Below are 20,826 nucleotides of genomic sequence, written 5' to 3'. Positions count from 1 at the left end.
GTGAGCATTGGAAAAACTAAGATCATGGCATCCAGTCCCATCATTTCAGGGCAAATAGATGTGGAAAAAATGGAAACAGTGACAGACTTTATTTTCTTGGGCTCCAAAATCACTGTGGTTGGTGACTGCAGCCATGAAATAAAAGATGCTTGCTTCTTGGAAGGGAAACTATGACCAACTTGGACAGCATATTAAAAAGTAGAGACATTACTTTGCCGATAAAGATCCTCATATAGTCAAGGCTATGGTTTTTCCAGTAGTCATGTACAGGTATGAGAACTGGACCTTAAAGGAGGCTGAGTGCCTAAGAATTGATGCTTTCAAACTGTGGTGTTGGAGAAGATTCTTGAGAGTCCCTTGGACTGCAAGAAGGTCAAACCAGTGAATCCTAAAAGAAATCAACCCTGAATATTCACTGGAAGGACTGATGATGAAGCTGAAACTCCAATACTTTGGCCACCTCATGAGAAGAGCTGACTCATTGGAAAAGACCCTGATTCTGCGAAAGGTTGAAGGTGGGAGGAGAAGGGGACGATAGAGGATGAGATGGACGGATGGCATCCCGACTCAATAGACAGGAGTTTGAGTGAACTCTGGGAGTTGGTGATGGACAGGGAGGCCTGGAGTGCTGCAGTCCATGGGGTCGCAAAGAGTCGGACACGACCGAGCGCCTGAACAGCAACAGCAATCATTCTGACTCAGGGTCCTCCCTGGTGGTGCAAGCATCACTCAGCCAGGCGGGAGTCCAGGGGAGGGTCCTGGGAGCTTGGTTGTCCCCTCCCTCTCTGGCCCCTCCCGAATTCTCCTGGGGAGTCCTCACGGGTCTTCCTATTGAGAGATGACTCAGGCCAGCAGGCCGGCCGAAGCAGGTGGTTTCGGCCAGTGGATCCCTACCAGATCTGTGCCGTCAGCCTGGCAGTCTAGATGGCGGGGAGGAGGCCCCACAGCACCTTCCCTGAGTGGCCTCGCCACAGGCTCAGGCCGTCTCCACTGGAGGCACCCCTGCCCCTCCCCTGCCCTCCACTTCTGCCTGCCCGCCATTCCTCTAGAATCCTGTGGACGAAATTGTGTCCCCCAAATTCATATGTTGAACCCCAACGTGGTGGTGTTTGGAGATGGGCCCGTGGAGGTAATGAGGGTTGATGAGGTCCCTGAGACAGGATTGGCACCCTTGCAAGCAGAGACCCCAGAGGGCCCCAGCTCCATCCGTGTACCTGTCCATCGTGTGAGGACACAGCCGAAATGGAGCCGCCTTCACACGAGAAGAGGGCTCTCCCGGGAAACGTCCTCCTAGCCTGGGCCCTGACCTGGCCGCCCAGCCTCCAGCTGTAGGAAGTACGCATCCACCCTCTGAGCCACCCAGCCTGTGGGTCTGCCCTGTGAGTCTGGACCCAGCCATCATCTGGACTCTCTGTTTCCACGTCACTGTTACCCAAGCATGCCTGTGCCCCAAACCGGAGGCTGAAGCCCTACCCCCAGGAGGGGCCGGCTCGGTTCCAAGCTTCAGGGCTGCCCCCTCCAAGATGTAGCCCCCGGCGGCCAGTGTGACACCCTCCGTGCTGACACACTCAGGACACAGACGACAATAGGAAAATGGAGCAAAATGATCAAGTTGAGATGCGTTCTTGAGCATCATTCTAAGTGTTTGCCTTAGTGTTTTGTAATGACTGCACGTGACGCCCGGCTCTCAAAACTCCTGAAAATTGAAGGACAAACTCTTAGGAGTTCCTCCGTATTTCCCAGCTTCCCCTGGAGGCTGAATCTCCAGCCTTGGGACGCATCTCTTCCACCCTCCCCCACCGTCCCCCGAGCTCTCGCCCTGGGGGGGTCTTCTAGCACCTTCTCCACCTCCCTTGGTGTGGCTGCAGAGAGCGAGGCACTCAGGGCCAGCCCCTCTCCGGTTCTGGGCCTGCACTGGTTATGGTTTATGTGTGAGTCTGCTCCTTGGACAGAAGTGGAGGCTGAAGGACCAGGTAGGACCGGGTGGCTCCCAAGGTCTGGCCTTCCCCAGCCTGGGGTCCTGATCTCCGAGCTTGCGAGCAGCATGCTGTCCTGCCCTGAAGTCTGGCCCTGGACAAAGGTCCATTGGGAGGCTGGTTGCCTCAAAGCCAAGTGAGCAGGCCCAGGAGGCCGCCGGTCTGCCCAGAAGCTGTGGCTCTCCTGACATGAGGTCTGGGCACAGGTGGGAGGGTCGTCCAGGGTCCAGGGCCCCGCACCGTGGCTTTGGGGCAGCCTTGCTTCCTCTGTCTCCACGTCATCTTCTCCTCTAGTTTCTCGGGGTCCCGCACGAAGAGGCCCTGGGTGTACACCCTCCCCAGACACAATTCTGCACACCTCGGGGCAGTGCCACTCGGCTGTGGTGGGGCTGGCCTGGGCGGTGCTGCAGGGCTGGGCGTCTGGGGGGCTCCTCAGCACCCCGGGCTCCAGGACTTCCCAGAGGGACATGCTGGGTCCCTTCCACTTTGGAGGGGGTGTGCCGTCCGATAAGGGTGACTTGCAGCTGCTCACGAAAGCCAGGGGCCTGGAGTCCCCCATGAGGTTCCAGGAGGGGACAGCGGCAGGCAACGTCGGGGGGCGATCAGCAAAGTGCAGCCTGGGGGCCTCCACAGAACAAGGGGCCCCGGAGCGGCGAAGGGAAAGGGGGAGACCAGAGGCAGGGCGTAAGGCGGGGGCCTCCCTGGAGCTTGATCTGAACAAACTGCGTGTGGTCACATACATGAAACCACATCATATGGTCACACACATCTGTGACATTTGAACACAGACTCTATATTTGATATTAAGGAGTCAATGTAAAACCTTTATCAGTGAAAAAGCACACTAGCACGGTCTTTCTTAGTGTAGAGTTCTCAGTTCTCTGAGCTTCTCTCACGGACGTGAGTACGGGTCTGGGTCCCCTCCAGCACAGGCGGGACGCCGAGCAGCCCCACGGCCCAGACCCCCAAACAGAGCCCTGGGCCGGGCCCGGGGCCTTTAGCCGCCGGCTCCCTTCTCCCCCAGGATGCCCATGGCCTCCCCAAGGTGCTGAAGTACCAGGACTTTGTTCCTGCTTCTTGCGTGGATGCTCCAGGGCGGGGATGGACCCCGGTCAGCGTGCTCACGCCGTTGATCCGTCTGGCTTGTTTCCAGTTTGGGCTGAGTGTGAACAGACATGCTGTAGACATTTACGTACAAGTTTTTGTGTGGAAATAAGCTTTCATTTCTCCAAGATAAATACCCAGGAGCGGCAATCTGGATCGTGTGCAGAATCTCTGCTTGACTTTTTAAGAATCGCCACATGCTCTTCGGGGTGGCCGCACCATTTTGCATTCTCAGCATTGACGGCCTGAGTGACCGACCAGCCTGCCTCCCCAGGACCTGGGGTTCCCAGGACAGGGGACTCTCAGTCCTGGAGCTGGGAAGCCACGATGGCCGGCCAGCCTGTCCTGTGAGCCTCTCAGTCCTGGAGCTGGGAAGCCACGATGGCCGGCCAGCCTGTCCTGTGAGCCTCTCAGTCCTGGAGCTGGGAAGCCACGATGGCCGGCCAGCCTGTCCTGTGAGCCTCTCAGTCCTGGAGCTGGGAAGCCACGATGGCCGGCCAGCCTGTCCTGTGAGCCTCTCAGTCCTGGAGCTGGGAAGCCACGATGGCCGGCCAGCCTGTCCTGTGAGCCTCTCAGTCCTGGAGCTGGGAAGCCACGATGGCCGGCCAGCCTGTCCTGTGAGCCTCTCAGTCCTGGAGCTGGGAAGCCACGATGGCCGGCCAGCCTGTCCTGTGAGCCTCTCAGTCCTGGAGCTGGGAAGCCACGATGGCCGGCCAGCCTGTCCTGTGAGCCTCTCAGTCCTGGAGCTGGGAAGCCACGATGGCCGGCCAGCCTGTCCTGTGAGCACCTGGTTTCTCAGCGATCTTTATTGAGTGGCTGCTGTTGTTTAGTCAGTAAGTCGTGCCCGACTCTGCGACCCCTGGACTGCAGCGCGCCAGGCTTCCCTGTCCTTCACCATCTCCCGGAGTTTACTCGAACTCATGTCCATTCAGTCGCTAATGCCATCCCATCATCTCATCCTCTGTCACCCCCTTCTCCTTTTGCCTTCAATTTTCCCCATTCCCTTCATCAGGGCCTTTTCAAATGAGTCGGCTCTTTGAATCAGGTGGCCACATTATTGGAGCTTCAGCTTCAGTTCTTTTGGGACTTCAGATGGTAAAGCATCTGCCTACAATGCAGGAGACCCGAGTTCGATCCCTGGGTTGGGAAGATCCCCTGGAGAAGGAAATGGCAACCCACTCCAGTACTCTTGCCTGGGAAATCCCATGGATGGAGGATCCTGGTAGGCCCCAATTCATGGGGTCACAAAGAGTCAGACACGACTGAGTGACCTCACTTTCACTTCTAGCTTCAATACAGTCCTTCCAATGAATATTCAGGGTTGATTTCCTTTAGGATTGACTGGGTTGATCTCCTTGCAGTCCAAGGGACTCTCAAGAATCTTCTCTCGCACCACAGTTCAAAAGCATCAATTCTTCGGTGCTCAGCTTTCTTTATGGTCCAGCTCTCACATCCATACATGACCACTGGAAAAACCATGGCCTTGATTACATGGACCTTTGTCAGCAGAGTGATGTCTCTGCTTTTTAATATGCTGTCTAGGTTTGTCATACTTTTCCTTCCAAGGAACAAACGTCTTTTAATTTCATGGCTGCAGTCACCGTCCAGAGTGATTTTGGAGCCCAAGAACATAAAATCTGTCACTGTTTCCATTCCCCCCCTTCTATTTGCCATGAGGTGATGAGACAGGATGCATGATCTTAGTTTTTTGAATGCTGAGTTTTAAGGCAGCTTTTCCGCTCTTCTCTTTTACCCTCATCAAGAGGCTCTTTAGTTCCTCTTCACTTTCTGCCATTAAAGTGGTATCATCTGCATATCTAAGGTTGTTGATATTTCTCCCTGCAATCTTTTTTTTTAATCCCAGCAATCTTGACTGAAGCTTGCGCTCCATCCAGCCTTGCATTCCGCGTGATGTACTTTGCATATAAGTTAAATAAGCACGGGGACAACATGCAGCCTTGCCGATTCCCTCCTCAGCTTTGAACCAGCTCATCGTTTCTCGTCACGCTGGTCCTTGACCTGCATACAGGTTTCTCAGGAGGCAGGTAAGGTGGTTTGGTATTCCCGTCTCTTTAAGGATTTTCCACAGTATGTTGTGATCCACACAGTGAAAGACTTTAGTGTAGTCAATGAAACAGAAGAAGGTGCTTTTCTGGAAGTCTCTTGCTTTTTCTACAGTTCAATGAATGTTGACAATTTGATCTGTGGTTCCCCCGCCTTTTCTGAATCCAGCTTGTACATCTGGTAGTTCTCAGCTCACGTACTGCTGAAGCCTAGTATTTGAAGGATTTTGAGCATTACCTTACTAGCATGTGAAATGAGCAGAACGGTTCAAATGGTGGCTTGAACATTCTTTGGCATTTCCCTTCTTGGGGATTAGAATGAAACCTGATCTTCTGCAGTCTTGTGGCCATTACTGAGTTTTCCAAATTTGCTGACCTATTGAGTGTAGTACTTTAATAGCATCATCTTTTAGGATTTTAAACAGCTCAGCTGGAATTCCATCACCTCCACTAGCTTTGCTCGTAGTAATGCTTCCTAAGGCCCACTTGACTTCTCACTCTACGATGTCTGGTTCTAGGTGAATGACCACACCATCATAGTTACTTGGGTCATTAAGACCTTTTTTTTTTTTACAGTTTTGTATATTCTTGCCGCCGCTTCTTTCTCTTCTGTTTCTGTGAAGTCCTACCATTTCTGTCTTTTATCATGCGCGTCCTTGAGTGAAATGTTCCCTTGATAGCTCTAATTCTTTTTGAAGAGATCTCTAGTCTTTCCCATTACATTGTTTTCTTCTTTCTTTGCATTGTTCATTTAAGGCCTTCTTCTCTCTCCTTGCTATTCTCTGGAATTCTGCATTCAGTCAGGTGTATCTTTTCCTTTCTCCTTGCCTTTCACTTCTTTTCTTTCCTCAGCTATTTGTGAAGCTTCCTCAGACAACCACTTTGCCTTCTTACATTTCTTTTTCTTCGGAATGATTTTTGTCATTGCTTCCTGTACAATGTTATAATCCTCCACACACAGTTCTTCAGGCACCCTGTCTACCAGATCAAATCCCTTGAATCTATTTGTCACTGCCACTGGATAATCCCTAAACTCAGATGGCAAAGAATCTGCCTGCAATGCAGGAGACCCAGGTTCAATCCCTGGGTCGGGAAGATCCTCTGGAGAAGGGAATGCAATCCATTCCAGTATTCTTGCCTGGAGAATCCCATGGACAGAGGAGCCTGGCGGGCTGCAGTCCACGGGGTCGCAAGGAGTCGGACACGCCTGAGCAACTAACACGACTCCTACTACTGCATAGTCATAAGGGGCCTGATTTAGGTCATACCTGAACGGCTAACAGTGTCCCCTACTGTTTTCAATCTCAGCCTGCATTTTTCAATAAGGAGCTCATGATCTGAGCCATAGTCAGTTCCAGGTCTGTTAAGAACAATGTTGCACAGGAACCTGGAGCGTCAGGTCCATGCTTATGCGCATGCACGCATGCTCAGTCGTGTCAGACTCTGCGACGCCATGGGTTGTAGCCCACAGGCTCCTCTGTCCATGGGATTCTCCAGATAAGGATACTGGAGTGGGTTGCCATTTCCTACTCCAGGGGATCTTCCTGACCCAAAGACCGAACCTGCGTCTCTTGCGTCTCCTTATTGGCAGGCAGGTTCTTTACCACTAGCGCCACCTGGGAAGCCCTGATTAGTCCACGAATTAAGGTAAATTGGACGTGGTCAGGTAGGAGGTGGCAAGAGTGAACATCAACATCTTAGGAATCAGTGAACTGAAATGGATGGGAATGGATGAATTTAATTCAGATGACCATTATATTTACTACTGTGGGCAAGAATCCCTTAAAAGAAATGGAGTACCCCTCATAGTCAACAAAAGGGTCCAAAATGCAGTACTTGGATGCAATCTCAAATGACAGAATGAACTCAGCAAGTGATTTGCAAGGCTAATCATTCCACATCACAATACTCCAAGTTTATGCCCCAGCCGTTAATGTTGAATAACCTGAAGCTGAACGGTTCTGTGAAGACTTACAACACCATCTAGAACTGGCAATAACAACAAAAAATATGTCCTTTTCATCATAATGGATTGGGATGCAAAAGTTGAAGGTCAAGAGTTACCTAGAATAACAGGCAAGTTTGGCCTTGGAGTACAAAATGAAGCAGGGCAAAGGCTTATAGAGTTTTGCCAAGAGAACACACTGGTCATAGCAAACACCCTCTTCCAACAACACGAGAGATGACTCTACACATGGACATTACCAGATGGTCAGTACTGAAATCAGATTGATTTTTATTTTATCCCTTCTAAGCTGTGAGTACTCAGTATGTCCTTATGGACGTAACTGGCATTTCCTTGAGAGCTATGATGTGAGCATCTGTTCACGCGCCATTCGCCATCTATGCGTCTCCCTGGTGAAGTGTCTCCTCAACGGCTCTCAGTTCTGTCTTACTGGGCTTAAAGCAGTGTTTACTGATTTGGCTGCCTTGGGCCCTAGCTGCGGCACGGGGCGCGCTCACGGGTGGCATGGCCTCTCTCCAGCTGCGGCGTGCGGGGGCTCGGCTGCTCCGCAGCATGTGGGGTCTCAGTTCCCGGACCAGGGATCAAATCCTTGTCCCCTGCACTGCACAGTGGATTCCTAACCACTGGACCATGAGGGAAGTCCCATGCTTTTTCTTAACTGTTGATTTTTGAGAGCTCTGTATATATTTTCAGTACATATAGTTAGATATGATTTACAATTTTCTCCCACTCTATAGCTTGCCTTTACACTCTCTTAAAATGTTTTTCTGAAAGGAAAATTTAAGGTTTTGATGAAATCCAACTCATCATTGCTTTTTAAAAACTTGTGGTAAAATACGGATGACAAAAAATGTGTTGTTTTAACCGTTTTCAAGTGTACAATTCACTGACATTAAGTAAATTCACCATGTTGTGTAACCATGATCATTATCTATTTGCAGAATTGCGTCATCACTCCAAACAGGGACTCTGTACCCACTGGGCGGTATCTCCCCACTTCCGCATCCCCCAGCCCCTGGAAACTCAATTCTACTTTCCGTCTCTTGGTCTGCTCTTGATACCTCACCTAAGCGGATGGATTAGGAAATGGCAACACATTCCAATATTCCTGCCGGAATAACGCCACGGACAGAGGCGGCTGGCAGGATGCAGTCCGTGGACTGCTGAGGGCACACGCCTGAATGGAGTCATGCCACACTCGCTCCTTCGTAAGGGGCTTATTTCCTGTAACACGACGCTTTCAAGGTTCATCCACGTTGTAGCGTATGTCAGAACTTAATTTGTTTTTCATTTCATTTTTACCTGTGGTAAAATACAGATCAAATGCCTCTTGAGAAATCTGTATGCAGGTCAAGAAGCAAGTTACAACTGGACATGGAACAACAGACTGGTTCCAAATCGGGAAAGCACTGCATCAAGACTGCGTGTCTAACTTCTATGCCGAGCACATCACACGGAACACCAGGCTGGGTGAAGCACAGCTGGAATCAAGATTGCCGGGAGAAATATCAATAACTTCAGATATGGAGATGACACCACACTTATGGCAGAAAGTGAAGAGGAACTGAAAAGCCCCTTGATGAGAGGAGGGTGAAAAATTTGGCTCAAAACTCAGCATTCAGAAAACTAAGATCATGGCATGCGGTCCCATCACTTCATGGCAAATAGAAGGGGAAACAGTGGAAACAGTGACAGACTTTATTTTTTGGACTCCAAAATCACTGCAGATGGTGACTGCAGCCATGAAATTAAAAGACGCTTGCTCCATGGAAGAAAAGTTATGACCAATGTAGACAGCATATTAAAAAGCAGAGACATTACTTTACCAACAAAGGTCTGTCTAGTCAAGGCTATGGTTTTTCCAGTAGTCATGTATGGATGTGAGAGTTGAAATATAAAGGAAGCTGAGCACCGAAGGATTGATCCTTTTAAACTATGGTGTTGGAGAAGACTCTTGAGAGTCCTTTGCACTACAAGGAGATCCAAAGGAGTCTAACCAGGAGATCAGTCTTGGGTGTTCATTGGAAGGACTGATGTTCAAGCTAAAACTTTAATACTTTGGCCACTTGATGCGAAGAACTGACTCATTGGAAAAGACCTCGATGCTGGGAAAGATTGAAGGCAGGAGGAGAAGGGGACAACAAGGGATGAGATGGTTGGATGGTATCACAAACTCAATGGACATGAGTTTCGGTAAACTCCGGGAGTTGGCAATGGACAGGGAGGCCTGGTGTGCTGCAGTCCATGGGGTCGCAGAGAGTCAGACACAACTGAGCGACTGAACTGAATGGAACAGATCACATAAAATTTACCATCCTAACTGTCCCTGGGACTGCAAGGAGATCCAACCAGTCCATTCTGAAGGAGATCAGCCCTGGGATTTCTTTGGAAGGAATGATGCTGAAGCTGAAACTCCAGTACTTTGGCCACCTCATGCGAAGAGTTGACTCATTGGAAAAGACTCTGATGCTGGGAGGGATTGGGGGCAGGAGGAGAAGGGGACGACAGAGGATGAGATGGCTGGATGGCATCACAGACTCGATAGACGCGAGTCTGAGTGAACTCCGGGAGATGGTGATGGACAGGGAGGCCTGGCGTGCTGCTATTCATGGGGTCGCAAAGAGTCGGACACTGAGCGACTGAAGTGAACTGAACTGTACATTTCAGCAGCGGGAAATACATTCTCATGGTTATGCAGCCAATCTCCAGATCTCTTTTCATCTTCTCAGACTGAGGCTCCGTCCCCATTAAACACCCTTTCCCCCTACACTCACACTTCGCCTTTCTGTACCGATGAATCTGGCCACTCTGGGGACCTCATACAAGTGGAGGCAAACCCTGTTTGTCCTTCTGGGTCTGGCTTCTGTCACTCAGTGCCACGTCGTCAAGGTCTACCCAGGCCGACCTGTGTCAAAAGCGCCTTCCTTTTTCAAACTTAATAACATTCCAAGACACTTCCAGGCCCGGTCCACCCTCCCAAGCCCGGACGCCGGAGGGGTGAGGCCTGCAGGACCCGGCCGGAGCCCGGGGCCAGGTCCGCCCAGGTGCGGCCAGGCGGCGGGAGGGCGGAGCGGCCCCACCCGCGGCCGCCCCGCCCCGCCCCGGCGCCGCCTGGCCCCGCCCCGCCCCGCGGCCTGCCGGGAGACGTAGGCCCGCGCCTCTCAGGAAGCCGGACTCGGAGTCCCAGCGCGCCCCGCGGCGCGCCTGCGGGCCTCCTCTGCGCTCCAGCCCGTGGCCTGCCGGGATTTGCAGTCCGGCGCCCGCGGGCGCCCCGGCGCGGGGCGAGCGAGGGACTCGCTGTCCCAGAATGCCCCGTGCTGGGCCGCGACGCCGCGTGCCCTCGCCGCCGCCGCCGCCGCCGCCGCCGAGCTTTCTCCGGCCGCCGCCGCCACTGCCGCTGCTTCGCGAGCTGAGGGCCTAGGCGTCCGCGGGCGAGTGGAGGCTGTGGGTGGGAGCCCTCGCGGGCACTGCGGAGCGGGCCGGGGGAGGCCGGGATGGAGCCCCCCGGAGGTGGGCGCGCCGCCGGGCTGGCCCGCGCCTGGGCCGGTTGGGGAGGGGGCCGGGCGGCGCGGCCGCGGGGCGGGGCCGGGGCTGAGGCGGGGCGAGGCGCCCCGGGGGCGGGTAGGGGCGGCCCTGGCCGGGGGCCGGGGTCTGGGGAAGGGTGGGGGCCGGGGAGGTGTGCGCGGCGTCGGGGGGCTCCCCGGGGAGGCCTGAGGCAGGGTCGGGCGCGGAGGGTGCGCGGCGGGAGCCCTTCGGGGGACCCATCTCCAGCTGGTCCCCAGATGGAGGAGGGGGCTGCCGCCGGGCCCCGGGGGGCGGGGAGCCCCGCGTACCGGGAACAGGGCCCCGAGCAGGTCTGCTCTCCCTCCAGTTGACTGAAGCGGCCTGAAGCGGGTTACAGAGCCTCCAGGCGGGATCTCGGGGCCTCCCGGGGGCGCGGCGGATGGTCTGAGGGCCGCGCAGACATGGCTCATCTCAGGGGATTTGCCAGCCAGGTAAGGGTGGGCGTCTGCACGGTGCGCGGGTATGCCCGCTGCCTGGGACGGGGCGCCGGCTGCAGAGTTCGAGAAAGGCCGTTTCACCAAGGAGACTGTCTTTTGAAAAGTGGTCCGGGGGTCTCAGAAGAGCAGCCCCTCTTAGGGCGCGTGTGGGAGGAGGGGTGGAGGCCCGTGATGCGTAGCCCTGGGCAAAGCGGGAGCAGTCGCCAGGTGCTCAGACTTGGTGGGTGCAGGGCTGACTGGGGTCCGCCCGTTGGCAGCGTCCTGTGGGGCAGGAGCCCACCAGCCTGTCAAAGTGTAGCCTCAATGCAGGGTCAGCCGGAGGTATGCAGAGACCCACGCTGTTACAGGGCTGGGCCCCAGGAACTGGGTCTGTGCGTCTGGAGGGCCGCGGAGGGTCAGGGTCCACCAGCACCTTGGCTTGGGGGACAGGGGCCTCCTCGGCCCTGAGGGGGACGAGGGGGGCTGGGAGTGTCTGTGTGCAGGGAAGGCAGAGGACACGCCTGTGTGTTTCTCTTGCTGGGTGGACAGGGCTGCCACTGGGCTGCGAGGGGCCTGCCTGGGAGATGCCCACTGTTTTTTGGCTGGTTGGTTCTCGAAATTACCAACGCCACAGCACTTTGAGGGGTCTGGCTCTGTGCATTAACTGCCTGAGTCCAGGGGACCCTCCACAATGTGCCCTGGGGCTGATGGCTACAGTTAGGCGGGTTGGGGCAGCCGCCGCCAGGGCTTGTGGGCCACACTCTCCCCCCTTTTCTGTTACTGCAAGGCAGGTGTGAGTGGAAGCTGCTGGGAAGTAAACGCCCCAGCTGGTGCGGTGGTCCTTCACCCCAGCTGTTGGGTTTTGCTCTTCTTAGCTGGTCAGCTCGGGTGCGGTTTAGGCTGACAGCTGTGAGGTGGTGGGAGCGCCTCTCGAAGAGAATTGAGCCCTCAGGCTCACTCCGGTCAGCCCAGTTTGGGAGGACTGGGAGCCTGGGAGGAACAGAAAGTGTGTGTCCTCGCCGGGGAGGAGGAGCTGGAGTCAGGTTGGCTCTAGATGCCTGGGCTCTTCGGAGAAGCCCAGGGTGCCGCGCTGATGCTGCAGGTGGGCCGCTGCAGGCCCGTGCTCCCTCGGACACGTGCGTCTTCCGAGTCCCTGGACTAAGATGCTGGGAGAGAAGTCTGGCTCCAAGTCAAGGGCTGTAGGAACGGCCCCCGTGTGCGGACGTGGCGCTGTGAGCGGCCCCTCACCTGGGTGCTGGTGGTGCTCGCAGCGGGGCCTGGGTGGCTGCGTCTTGCCTGGGGATGGAGCAGGGCTCAGGGGAGCTGAGGAAGGGACCCCAGAGGAAGGAAGCCCCTTTTGTCCTTTCAGGGGTGGAGACGCTTGGTCTTTGTCGGTGGCAGGAAGCCTGACAGGACGTTGTTTTCCTTGAGATGGTTGTCATCGTGGTCCTGTGAGGCGGTCCCTGTGTGCGTGGGGCGGTGGCCTGCTCCCTGCGGGGGAACCTTGGGCATCGGGCCCCCGCCGGGCTGTGACTCCTGCCCAGGCCTGTGCAGCTGTGGAAGCGCCCTGTGCAAGTGACTGCCACCTGTCGTGGGGTGCATGGGGGCCGCTGGCCAGCCCTCACTTGGAGGGTGATGCCAGCGGCGGGCATGGTGCTAAGTGGATGTGCAGGCGGCTGAGCGGTGACCGCAGACCGGGCCGCCCCAGGGCAGGTTCAGAGCACGGTGGTCTGGGCCAAGCGAGCAGCCCGAGCGGCTGTCCAGACCCGGGTCTCAGAAGGGCCGTCGCAACCCAGCCCCGGGCCCTGTCTCCCTTCTCCCCTGCGAGGCTGTGAGCAGGCTGTCCCAGGGTGCGCTGTTGGGGCCTCTGTCCACTCAGGCGCCCGGCCTGCTGCCATGGGGACCTGAAGAGGCTGAGAGCCGGGCCAGGCTCCCCGCTCCCCTGCCGGGCCCGGCCTCTGTTTAGGGCCTGCCCTGGGCCCCGTTCGAGGCTGTGGATAGCTGAGGGGCCAGACCCGACTCTGGCCTGGGCTGGGGGTGGGGGTGTCACCGGCAGAGGCCCGAGGGTGGGAAGGGGAGGCCGAGGGAGCGCCGGGGGGACGATGGTGCCCGTTAGTGCTGCCAGGCCAGCCTGCCCCACGTCTGCACTGAGGCCACCTCGGAGGGAGAGGAGCCTGGCTTTGGAGCACGGGCTGGATCGGAGGTGTGCTCTGGGCTGAGACAGCGTGGGCTTGGGTGGGGCCGAGGGGGAGCAGGAGGCGGCTTCCTGGGCTCCCTGGCTTGGGGCCCTCCTGAGGCTGCCGCCTGCGCCCTCTCCCGCTCACCTGGCGTTCTGAGGTTGGGTGAGCTCTTCCCTGCTGGTGACAGCCCGGGGGAGGCAGCTCTTGGCTGTTTCGGGTTGACATGTCTTCTCGGTCTGGAGCCAGTGGGCCCTGAACTGTGCCCTGCTCGGGGGGAGCCCTGTGCCCCTGGACTCTGCTCAGAGCCTGTGAGTGGCCGCCCTGGCCCAGCCCCCTCAGCGCCAGGGCGCTCGCACGGACGGGTGGGTATGGTGCCACCTCGGGGGGGTGCCCGGGCGCCCTTGGGGCAGCGGTGCGGTCTGGAGGGAGCTGTGTCTGGTGGACTTGTGGCCCAGCGCGCTTGGGGGACCCTCTCTGCCCCTGTGTGGACCAGATGCCAGGCTCCCTGCTAGCCGACCAGCGCCACTGGGGTCCTGGGTCTCCAGCGCCTGCTGTGGGGGTGCACGGTGACCTCGGCCCCCAGGGGGCCACGCAGGTGGGGGTGAGGGATGCTCCGCTGTCCTCCACGCAGCCCCACGCTGAGCTGTCTCAGGCCTGGACACTGAGGGTCAAGGTCGAAAGCCAGATTGCTCTGTGGACACCCCTGTGCTGCCGTGTCCTGGCGCTGAGCCTGTCTGAGGCTCTGCGCCTTGTCGGGTGGGTCTGTGCTCCAGTCTGAGCCCCAGGTGAGAAGGGTGGTTCTCTGCCCATTTGCACGTGCAGGGGAGCGTGGGTCTCCAGCTCCGTGCTGGGGTGAGGGCATCACTCTCCTGAGGACTCTCCGTAACGGGTGTGGCTTCCAGGTGTGCAGGGAGGGCTCACTTACTACCTGTTTTTCCCTTTGATGAACAGGCTTCACTTTTTAGAGCAGTTTTTGGTTTAGAAAGCTGAGTGAGAGAGCTCTTTGCACCCTGCAAGGCTTCCCTGGAGTTGGTTATGACTGATGGCCCAGCGTGGTCAGACTGTTGCCCACGGAGCCAGCGGCCTGTGAGGCCGGCCCCCTGTGCTCACAGCATTGCCCAGCACCATTGTCCAGCTGCCCCCAGCTCCCCGTGCTCCACCTCCTTGTCCCTCCTGATCCATGACTTGCCTCCCTGGGTCCTCCCCACGTCTGGGCTGTGGGCACACAGGGGTGAGCTGCATGGCCCATCTGCCTTCCCTGTGACCCTGGTTTCTTGGCGAGAGCCTCAGCCTCTCAGTCTTCTCTGGGGACGTTTGCCCCTGAGTGGAGGTAACTTTAGGTTTTCTGAATGAAAAGGGATGTAAGAAGCAAGAAAAGGCCCGGGGGGGCTCCCTGGCCATCCGCCCCTGACCCAGCCGCTCGCCCCCGTCCCCAGCACTCGCGAGTGGACCCCGAGGAGCTTTTCACCAAGCTCGACCGCATCGGCAAGGGCTCTTTCGGGGAGGTGTACAAGGGCATCGACAACCGCACCAAGGAGGTGGTGGCCATCAAGATCATCGACCTGGAGGAGGCAGAGGACGAGATCGAGGACATCCAGCAGGAGATCACCGTGCTCAGCCAGTGCGACAGCCCCCACATCACGCGCTACTTCGGCTCTTACCTCAAGGTGCCCCTGAGACGGCGCCCCGCCCGCATCGGGGCGCTGCTGGGACCCCTGTGGCCAGAGTGGGGACGGGGCTAGCGGGCCCTGTCTGCTCAGGAGGCTTGGCTGGGTCTCTCCCCCCGGGCCCGGTCTGCAGGGTGGGGGTCCCTACGGGAGGGACCATGGACTGGGCCCCCAGGGGACAACCACGCCCAGGGCCAGGGGCCCGGCTGTGTCCTGAGGGCAGCCTGGGGGTGGCAGGGTGTGAGCAGGGAGCGGCTGGCTCTGGAGTGGCCCGTTTGTGCCCCTCCTGGGGCAGGGGGGGCCCCCTGGAGCCGGAGCCCTTCCCAGGGGCTTTGGACACGGGCTCGGCCCATCTGCAGTGTCTGCGCAGGGGTGTGGTGAGGGGAGCCAGACGGGCGGCTGCCGCTGTCCCCGGTGGGCATCTTGGCTGAGTCAGTAGAGCTGGGCGCGCGCTGGGCCCCGTGCTGCCTGCTGCCCCCCGCTGACGCGCTTCTCCGCCCCAGAGCACGAAGCTGTGGATCATCATGGAGTACCTGGGTGGTGGCTCCGCCTTGGACCTGGTGAGCTGGGGGCCCGGGGGCTGGGCGACCCAGGGGCTGGGCAACCCGGTGGGCAGGGCCAGACTGAAGAAGTTGTCTGGGGGTTGTCCTTGAACCGTGGGTTCCTTTGGCCTCCCCTGCTTCCCTGTCGTGGTGGCTGACTGTTCCTCAGGACCCAGCTGGTGCTGAGGGTTCCAGGTCCTCTGCTGGCCTGTGGGGAGGAGGTTAGGCCCCCAGCAGGAGGCTCAGGAGTGTGGCCACGTCCCCAGTGTCAGCTGTTACCTCCCACACAGCTGTCTGAAACTTTAATTTCAAAAGTGGGTGAAGAGGCTTCCCTGGTGGTCCAGAGGCTAAGATGTCACGCTTCTAATGGTCTGGGTTCAATTCCTGGTTGGGGAACTAGGTCCCACGTGTTGCAACTAAGAGTTCACATGGTGTAACCGAGACCTGTGCAGTCAAAACACAGTGGGTACAGAGAGAGGAGGCGCCCACGCCCAGGGGGTCCCCGCCCTCGGCCCTGAGGCGGGCGTGCTCAGGGTCAGTGCTGGGCCTGGGGTGGTGGGGAGGGGTTGGGCAGGCTCTGTGGGGAGGCCTGAGGCCCAGCTGGCCCCGTCTGCAGCTGAAGCCGGGCCCCCTGGAGGAGACCTGCATCGCCACCATCCTGCGGGAGGTCCTGAAGGGCCTGGAGTACCTGCACTCGGAGCGCAAGATCCACCGCGACATCAAAGGTGCCTTGGGGCGCGCGGGGGCGTGGGCGCGGGGGCCCTCGGGGCCCAGTGCTCGCTGCGGCCCCGGAGACCTGGCAGTCCCCCTGTTCCCAATGACTGACAGGGCCGGCTCAGCGCTGTGTCCCTGCACATGGCATAGGTGGCTCTGCACGTAGGCTGGGGGGCCCCGACTTAGCCTGTGAACAGGAGGGCTGAGAGCAGCCTTGTGGGTGGACGTGTGGCCAGGCCAGCCTGCAGGGGCGTGACTGGCAGAGCAAGGGAAGTCAGGCCCCCCGCCGCCTGTTGAGCGATCTGGCCGGGAGGGCGGTTCCTGTGCGCAGGGTCTTCAGTGGTGACCGTCACGGGCACCGGGGCCGGCTGAGGGCGCATGTGCGCGGGCCCCACGGGCGTCTGGCGGCAGTGTGCCATGGCCTTGGGGCTGAGGGCGGACCTCCCTGGGAGACTGGCCGGAGGCTGGGGGCCGCTTCCTCGGGCGGCATGAAGGGTGACGCCCACGGTCCTGTGTCGCAGCTGCCAACGTGCTGCTCTCAGAGCAGGGTGATGTGAAGCTGGCAGACTTCGGGGTGGCGGGGCAGCTCACGGACACGCAGATCAAGAGGAACACGTTTGTGGGCACCCCCTTCTGGATGGCGCCCGAGGTCATCAAGCAGTCGGCCTACGACTTCAAGGTGGGCCGGGGCGGGGGGGGCGGGGCGGGGGGGCGCAGGCGCGGGGTCAGCAGGGCACGGGCGGGGGCGGGGAGGCGGGCGCAGGCGCGGGGGCAGCAGGGCGCGGGCGGCCTGCGCTGCAGCGGCCCCGTGGCTCTCTGTTCAGGCCGACATCTGGTCGCTGGGCATCACAGCCATTGAGCTGGCCAAGGGCGAGCCTCCCAACTCCGACCTGCACCCCATGCGCGTCCTGTTCCTGATCCCCAAGAACAGCCCGCCCACGCTCGAGGGCCACCACAGCAAGCCCTTCAAGGAGTTTGTGGAGGCCTGCCTCAACAAGGACCCCAGATTTGTAAGCGCCTCCTGCCCCCAGCTCGTGAGTGGTGAGGAGGCCTGCATGGCTGAGTGTAGTTGGGGCCCCTGGCACTGGGCTCCAGAGGACAGTTGGGGGAGGTGTGTGCACACGTGCATGTGCGTGCATGGAGTGGTGTGCTGTCTGTCTGTAGTGGGAGCTCAGAGGTGACAGGGCCAGAGGCCCCTCCGCTGTGCCAGGGCGGGCTCCTCTGTGCCCCCAGCCCAGGCCAGGAGGGTCTGGAGGGAGGCCCTTCCCCTGGGGAAGACGGTGTGCAGCCACCCAGCCCCCTAGGCGCCCCTGCCACCTGGGGTCCTCTGACCAGGCTCCCAGCGGTGGCAGTGATGCTGAGGCCCCGGGCTTAGCCCAGGCCTCCTTGCTCTGAGCGCCAGGGGCTCCCCAGGCAGCGCTCGGCTGCCCGGCGCCTGGTGACCCCTGTGCGTCCCTGGCAGCGGCCCACCGCCAAGGAGCTCCTGAAGCACAAGTTCATCACGCGCTATACCAAGAAGACCTCCTTCCTCACGGAGCTCATCGACCGCTACAAGCGCTGGAGGTCGGAGGGCCATGGCGAGGAGTCCAGCTCCGAGGACTCCGACATGTAGGGCCTGCTCTTCCCGTGGGGCTGAGGCGGGCTCTCCAGGGCAGGGGTCAGCCTTTGGGGCTGTGAACCAGTGCACCTCAGGGCCTTCCTGACCCCCAGCCCCGTGTGACTTCCCACTGTCCCCTTCAGAGACGGAGACCCCGAGGATGGAGAGCAGGGGCCCATCTGGACGTTTCCCCCTACCATCCGGCCAAGCCCGCACGGCAAGCTGCACAAGGGGACGGCCCTGCATGGCCCCCAGAAGGTCGGCCTGGCCCCGGGCGCGCCGTAGGGAGCGGGCTGTGGGGGCACCTGCTGGGCACGCCCGCTCCCCCAGGGTGGCTCTTAGGAGACCAGACTTGGGGGGTGGCTTGCAGTTGCCCACGCCCCGCCACCTCTGCCCTGCTCACCTCCGCACGCTCTGCGTTTGTAGTCGGCAGAGCCCGTCAAGAGGCAGCCGAGGTCACAGTGCCTGTCCACGCTGGTCCGGCCCGTCTTTGGAGAGGTGAGGCCAAGCTGGTGCGGCACAGGGTGTCTGGGTCCCTCGGGGCTCATGAGGTTGGCCCTTTGGACCCGGCGTTTTGAGTGGAAGGACCAGAGATGGCTGGGATAAGCCGGCCTCAGGTGACCCTCAAGATCCCGAGCCTGCCAGGGTCTTCTGGGGCCCCGGGGGGCTTTGAACATGAGCTGCTATCCTGGGACCTTTCATCTAGAACCACAGACACGGGGTGATCCTTAGTCTAGTGAGAGCCTGGGAGATTTCTGTCTTGGGTGTCAGGCCCTGGACAGGGAGCCCTTAAGGGCCACTCCCCGTTGGTCACGCGGCCCAGCGTCTGTGTCACTTGCTCAGGGGCAGTCAGTAGCACCCCCAGGAATGAGTCAGCAGCGGTGGGCTGTGGCCAGGTTCACACCCAGGGTGACGCTGGCCCTGGGGCCCGGGAGCAGGGGTGGGTGTTGAGAGGAGGCATGGAGCCGTGCCAAGGGAGGCGGGGGTGGGCAGGCTCCCACCCTGGGCCCGCGGTGCCCGGGAGGGGAAGAGGGCAGGTGGGGAGGGGGGCTGGTGGAGGTGGGCTGTCCATGGGCACGGGGGCTCCTGGGGCTGGCACCTTTGGGGTGTGAGGTGGGTGGGAGGCGTGGCCACACCCTGGCTGGCTGGGCCCCCTTCGGGTTCCTGTTCTGTGGGCTGGCCTGAGGTCAGGCTGCCGGGTGGGTGTCAGAGAGGTGTGTGCCCTTTGCCCCTTCGTTCTGTGTGCTGGGCGAGCAGGCTGACCCGTCTCCAGCCCCCCGGCCAGGCTGCTTCCTCGTGGGGCCTCCACAGCCATGGGTTGCGAGTGGGCCCCTAGTCCCAGTGGCCAGGCTGGCGGGGCTGGCCGGGTCACTCACGCACATCTAGGCTGTGGGCTTCTGCAACTGGGCTTGGGAGAAGGCTCGTGGTTGGAGGAGGGGGCCCGGGGGCCAGGGCAGGCTGGGAGGCCCCGCCCGTCCTGGGAGCCCCTCCTCGGCGCTCAGGGGGACAGCGGGGCAGCGCTGCCTCCTGCTGCGAGTCACGGGTCGGGTGGGGCGGGGAGGCGCCCCCTGGCCCCCCGTCAGGTGCCCGGGGTGTCCGTGCAGCTTAAAGAGAAGCACAGGCTCAGCGGCGGGGGCGCGGGCGCGCTGGAGGAGCTGGAGAACGCCTTCAGCCTGGCCGAGGAGTCCTGCCCCGGCATCTCGGACAAGCTGATGGCCCACCTGGTGGAGCGGGTGCAGAGGTGAGGGCCTGGGGCGGCGGGCGGCTGTGGGTCCTCCTCGCCGGGCAGGCCTGGGCCGCGCCCAGGGCGGAGCAGTGACCTGGCCTCCGGTCCGCAGGTTTTCCCACAGCAGAAACCACCTGACCTCGACCCGCTGAAGCCCTGTCTGCACCCGGGAGGAGAGTCTCCACCTGGAGCCGTGTGGTCGGGGCTGTGCTGACCAGGGCCCTGTGCCGTCCTGGCCTCGCCCCGCAGAGGACCATCCCCTCCCACGTCCCCTCCCAGCTAGGCAGAGGCGGCAGAGGCGGCGGAGGCGGCGGGCTTGGTCTCCTTGAGGCCCCGAGGCCGGGCTGGCCCCTGGGGCTCCGCTCGCTGCCAGGCGGAGGGGCAGGGACGCGCGTGGGGCAGACCTGCCGCCTCCCACCTGGCCTGCCCACCCTTGGCGGCTATAGGTTCGCCTGTGCTGCTGGAGCAGGCACTGTGTCTTCTCATAAGGACTCGTGTTGGCCAGATTGTTGTTTTTTTAAGAAAATCAAACTTCCTTGCTTCCCTAGGTATTCTGAGATTAAGGTGTTAGTTTTCACAGCATCTTGAGAGGCTCCTGCCACTTTCAATAAAGACCTGAACTGAGATGTGCTGGTGGCGGGCGGGGTGCTCAGGCTCCCAAGGCCACCTCACCCAAGGTGGGCACGAGCGGCCGCTGGCCGGAGAGCGGGCGGGGCAAGGCAGCACGTGGGACCAAGCACGAAGAAGCCTTTTATTCTCAGCCACTCGGCGCATGAGCACCGTACACTTCTTGGGATAAATTAGAGGGGCTTGCTGTCCACTTTTCAGAAGTGTGGCCCGGGGGGCACCAGAGAGGCTTCTGTGCCTAGACCCCTCACATCACCCAGTCTGACGGGAGGCCCGGCCCGGGAGGAGGAGGAGGGCAGGTGGTTGAGGGCGGGGCAGCGCCAGCCTTGCCTGCACAGAGCGGGCCTGCTTCCCCTGCGCGCCCTCCTGGCGCCTCGCAGAGCCCAGGGCAGCACTCCCTGCCAGGTGGCGCCAGAGGCTCGCCTGCCACCAATCTCCTGGGGGGACGAGCAGTCGTGGAGTGCGTGCTGGCCTTGCTTGCTCGGCTGTCTGCGTCTGCGCAGGGTGGGCCTCAGGCCTCCTCCTCAGGGGTCCCGGCCCTCCCAGCTGAGGCGCTGGCGCTCTCTATCACCTCCATCCACCTGAGAGGAGACGTAGAGGTCAGAACCGCCCCACCAACTGCTCGCCTGGGAGGCAGGGCGTGCTCTGGTCCTCAGATCGGCGGGCTTGTGCCCCAACACCTTC

The 20,826-nt window shown here is 59.8% G+C and overlaps 2 protein-coding genes across 5 annotated transcripts in view; one reads left to right on the top strand and one right to left on the bottom strand.

The window, feature by feature from the left end:
• The first annotated feature begins 10,415 nt into the window (after window positions 1-10,415).
• STK25 (serine/threonine kinase 25) lies at window positions 10,416-20,139 on the top strand. 3 transcript variants are annotated; one of them, XM_052636812.1, is made up of 12 exons: window positions 10,416-10,540; window positions 10,981-11,104; window positions 14,706-14,936; window positions 15,440-15,496; window positions 16,095-16,203; window positions 16,714-16,871; window positions 17,017-17,202; window positions 17,655-17,800; window positions 17,933-18,047; window positions 18,216-18,287; window positions 19,394-19,530; window positions 19,628-20,139. In XM_052636812.1, exons 2-12 carry the CDS (start codon window positions 11,075-11,077, stop codon window positions 19,665-19,667), a joined length of 1,281 nt encoding a protein of 426 aa, XP_052492772.1. In that variant the 5' UTR covers window positions 10,416-10,540; window positions 10,981-11,074; the 3' UTR covers window positions 19,668-20,139. The 3 variants fall into 3 exon arrangements, with proteins under 3 accessions (XP_052492772.1, XP_052492771.1, XP_052492773.1); XM_052636811.1 differs by having other exon boundaries at window positions 10,465-10,619; XM_052636813.1 differs by having other exon boundaries at window positions 10,539-10,557.
• Window positions 20,140-20,258: 119 nt separating this feature from the next.
• Window positions 20,259-20,826, bottom strand: part of FARP2 (FERM, ARH/RhoGEF and pleckstrin domain protein 2) — a 103,415-nt gene continuing 102,847 nt past the window's right edge. For both annotated transcript variants that reach the window (XM_052636758.1, XM_052636759.1), the window contains one exon: window positions 20,259-20,723. In XM_052636758.1, coding sequence (XP_052492718.1) covers window positions 20,654-20,723 — 70 coding nt within the window. In that variant the 3' untranslated portion in view covers window positions 20,259-20,653. The remainder of the gene's footprint in view (window positions 20,724-20,826) is intronic.

Source organism: Budorcas taxicolor, chromosome 3 (genome assembly GCF_023091745.1).
Source record: "Budorcas taxicolor isolate Tak-1 chromosome 3, Takin1.1, whole genome shotgun sequence".
NCBI classification, from domain to species: Eukaryota; Metazoa; Chordata; class Mammalia; order Artiodactyla; family Bovidae; genus Budorcas; species Budorcas taxicolor.
This window is presented reverse-complemented; position numbering and strand designations above follow the sequence as displayed.

What these genes read in the sequence shown, in the direction of transcription:
- STK25 (XM_052636812.1), top strand. Translation starts at nt 11,075, where the DNA reads ATGGCTCATCTCAGGGGATTTGCCAGCCAG. An exon ending in GTGGCTCCGCCTTGGACCTG is followed by an intron (nt 15,497 to 16,094) that starts GTGAGCTGGGGG and finishes CCCCGTCTGCAG; the next exon opens with CTGAAGCCGGGCCCCCTGGA. An exon ending in TCAACAAGGACCCCAGATTT is followed by an intron (nt 17,203 to 17,654) that starts GTAAGCGCCTCC and finishes CGTCCCTGGCAG; the next exon opens with CGGCCCACCGCCAAGGAGCT.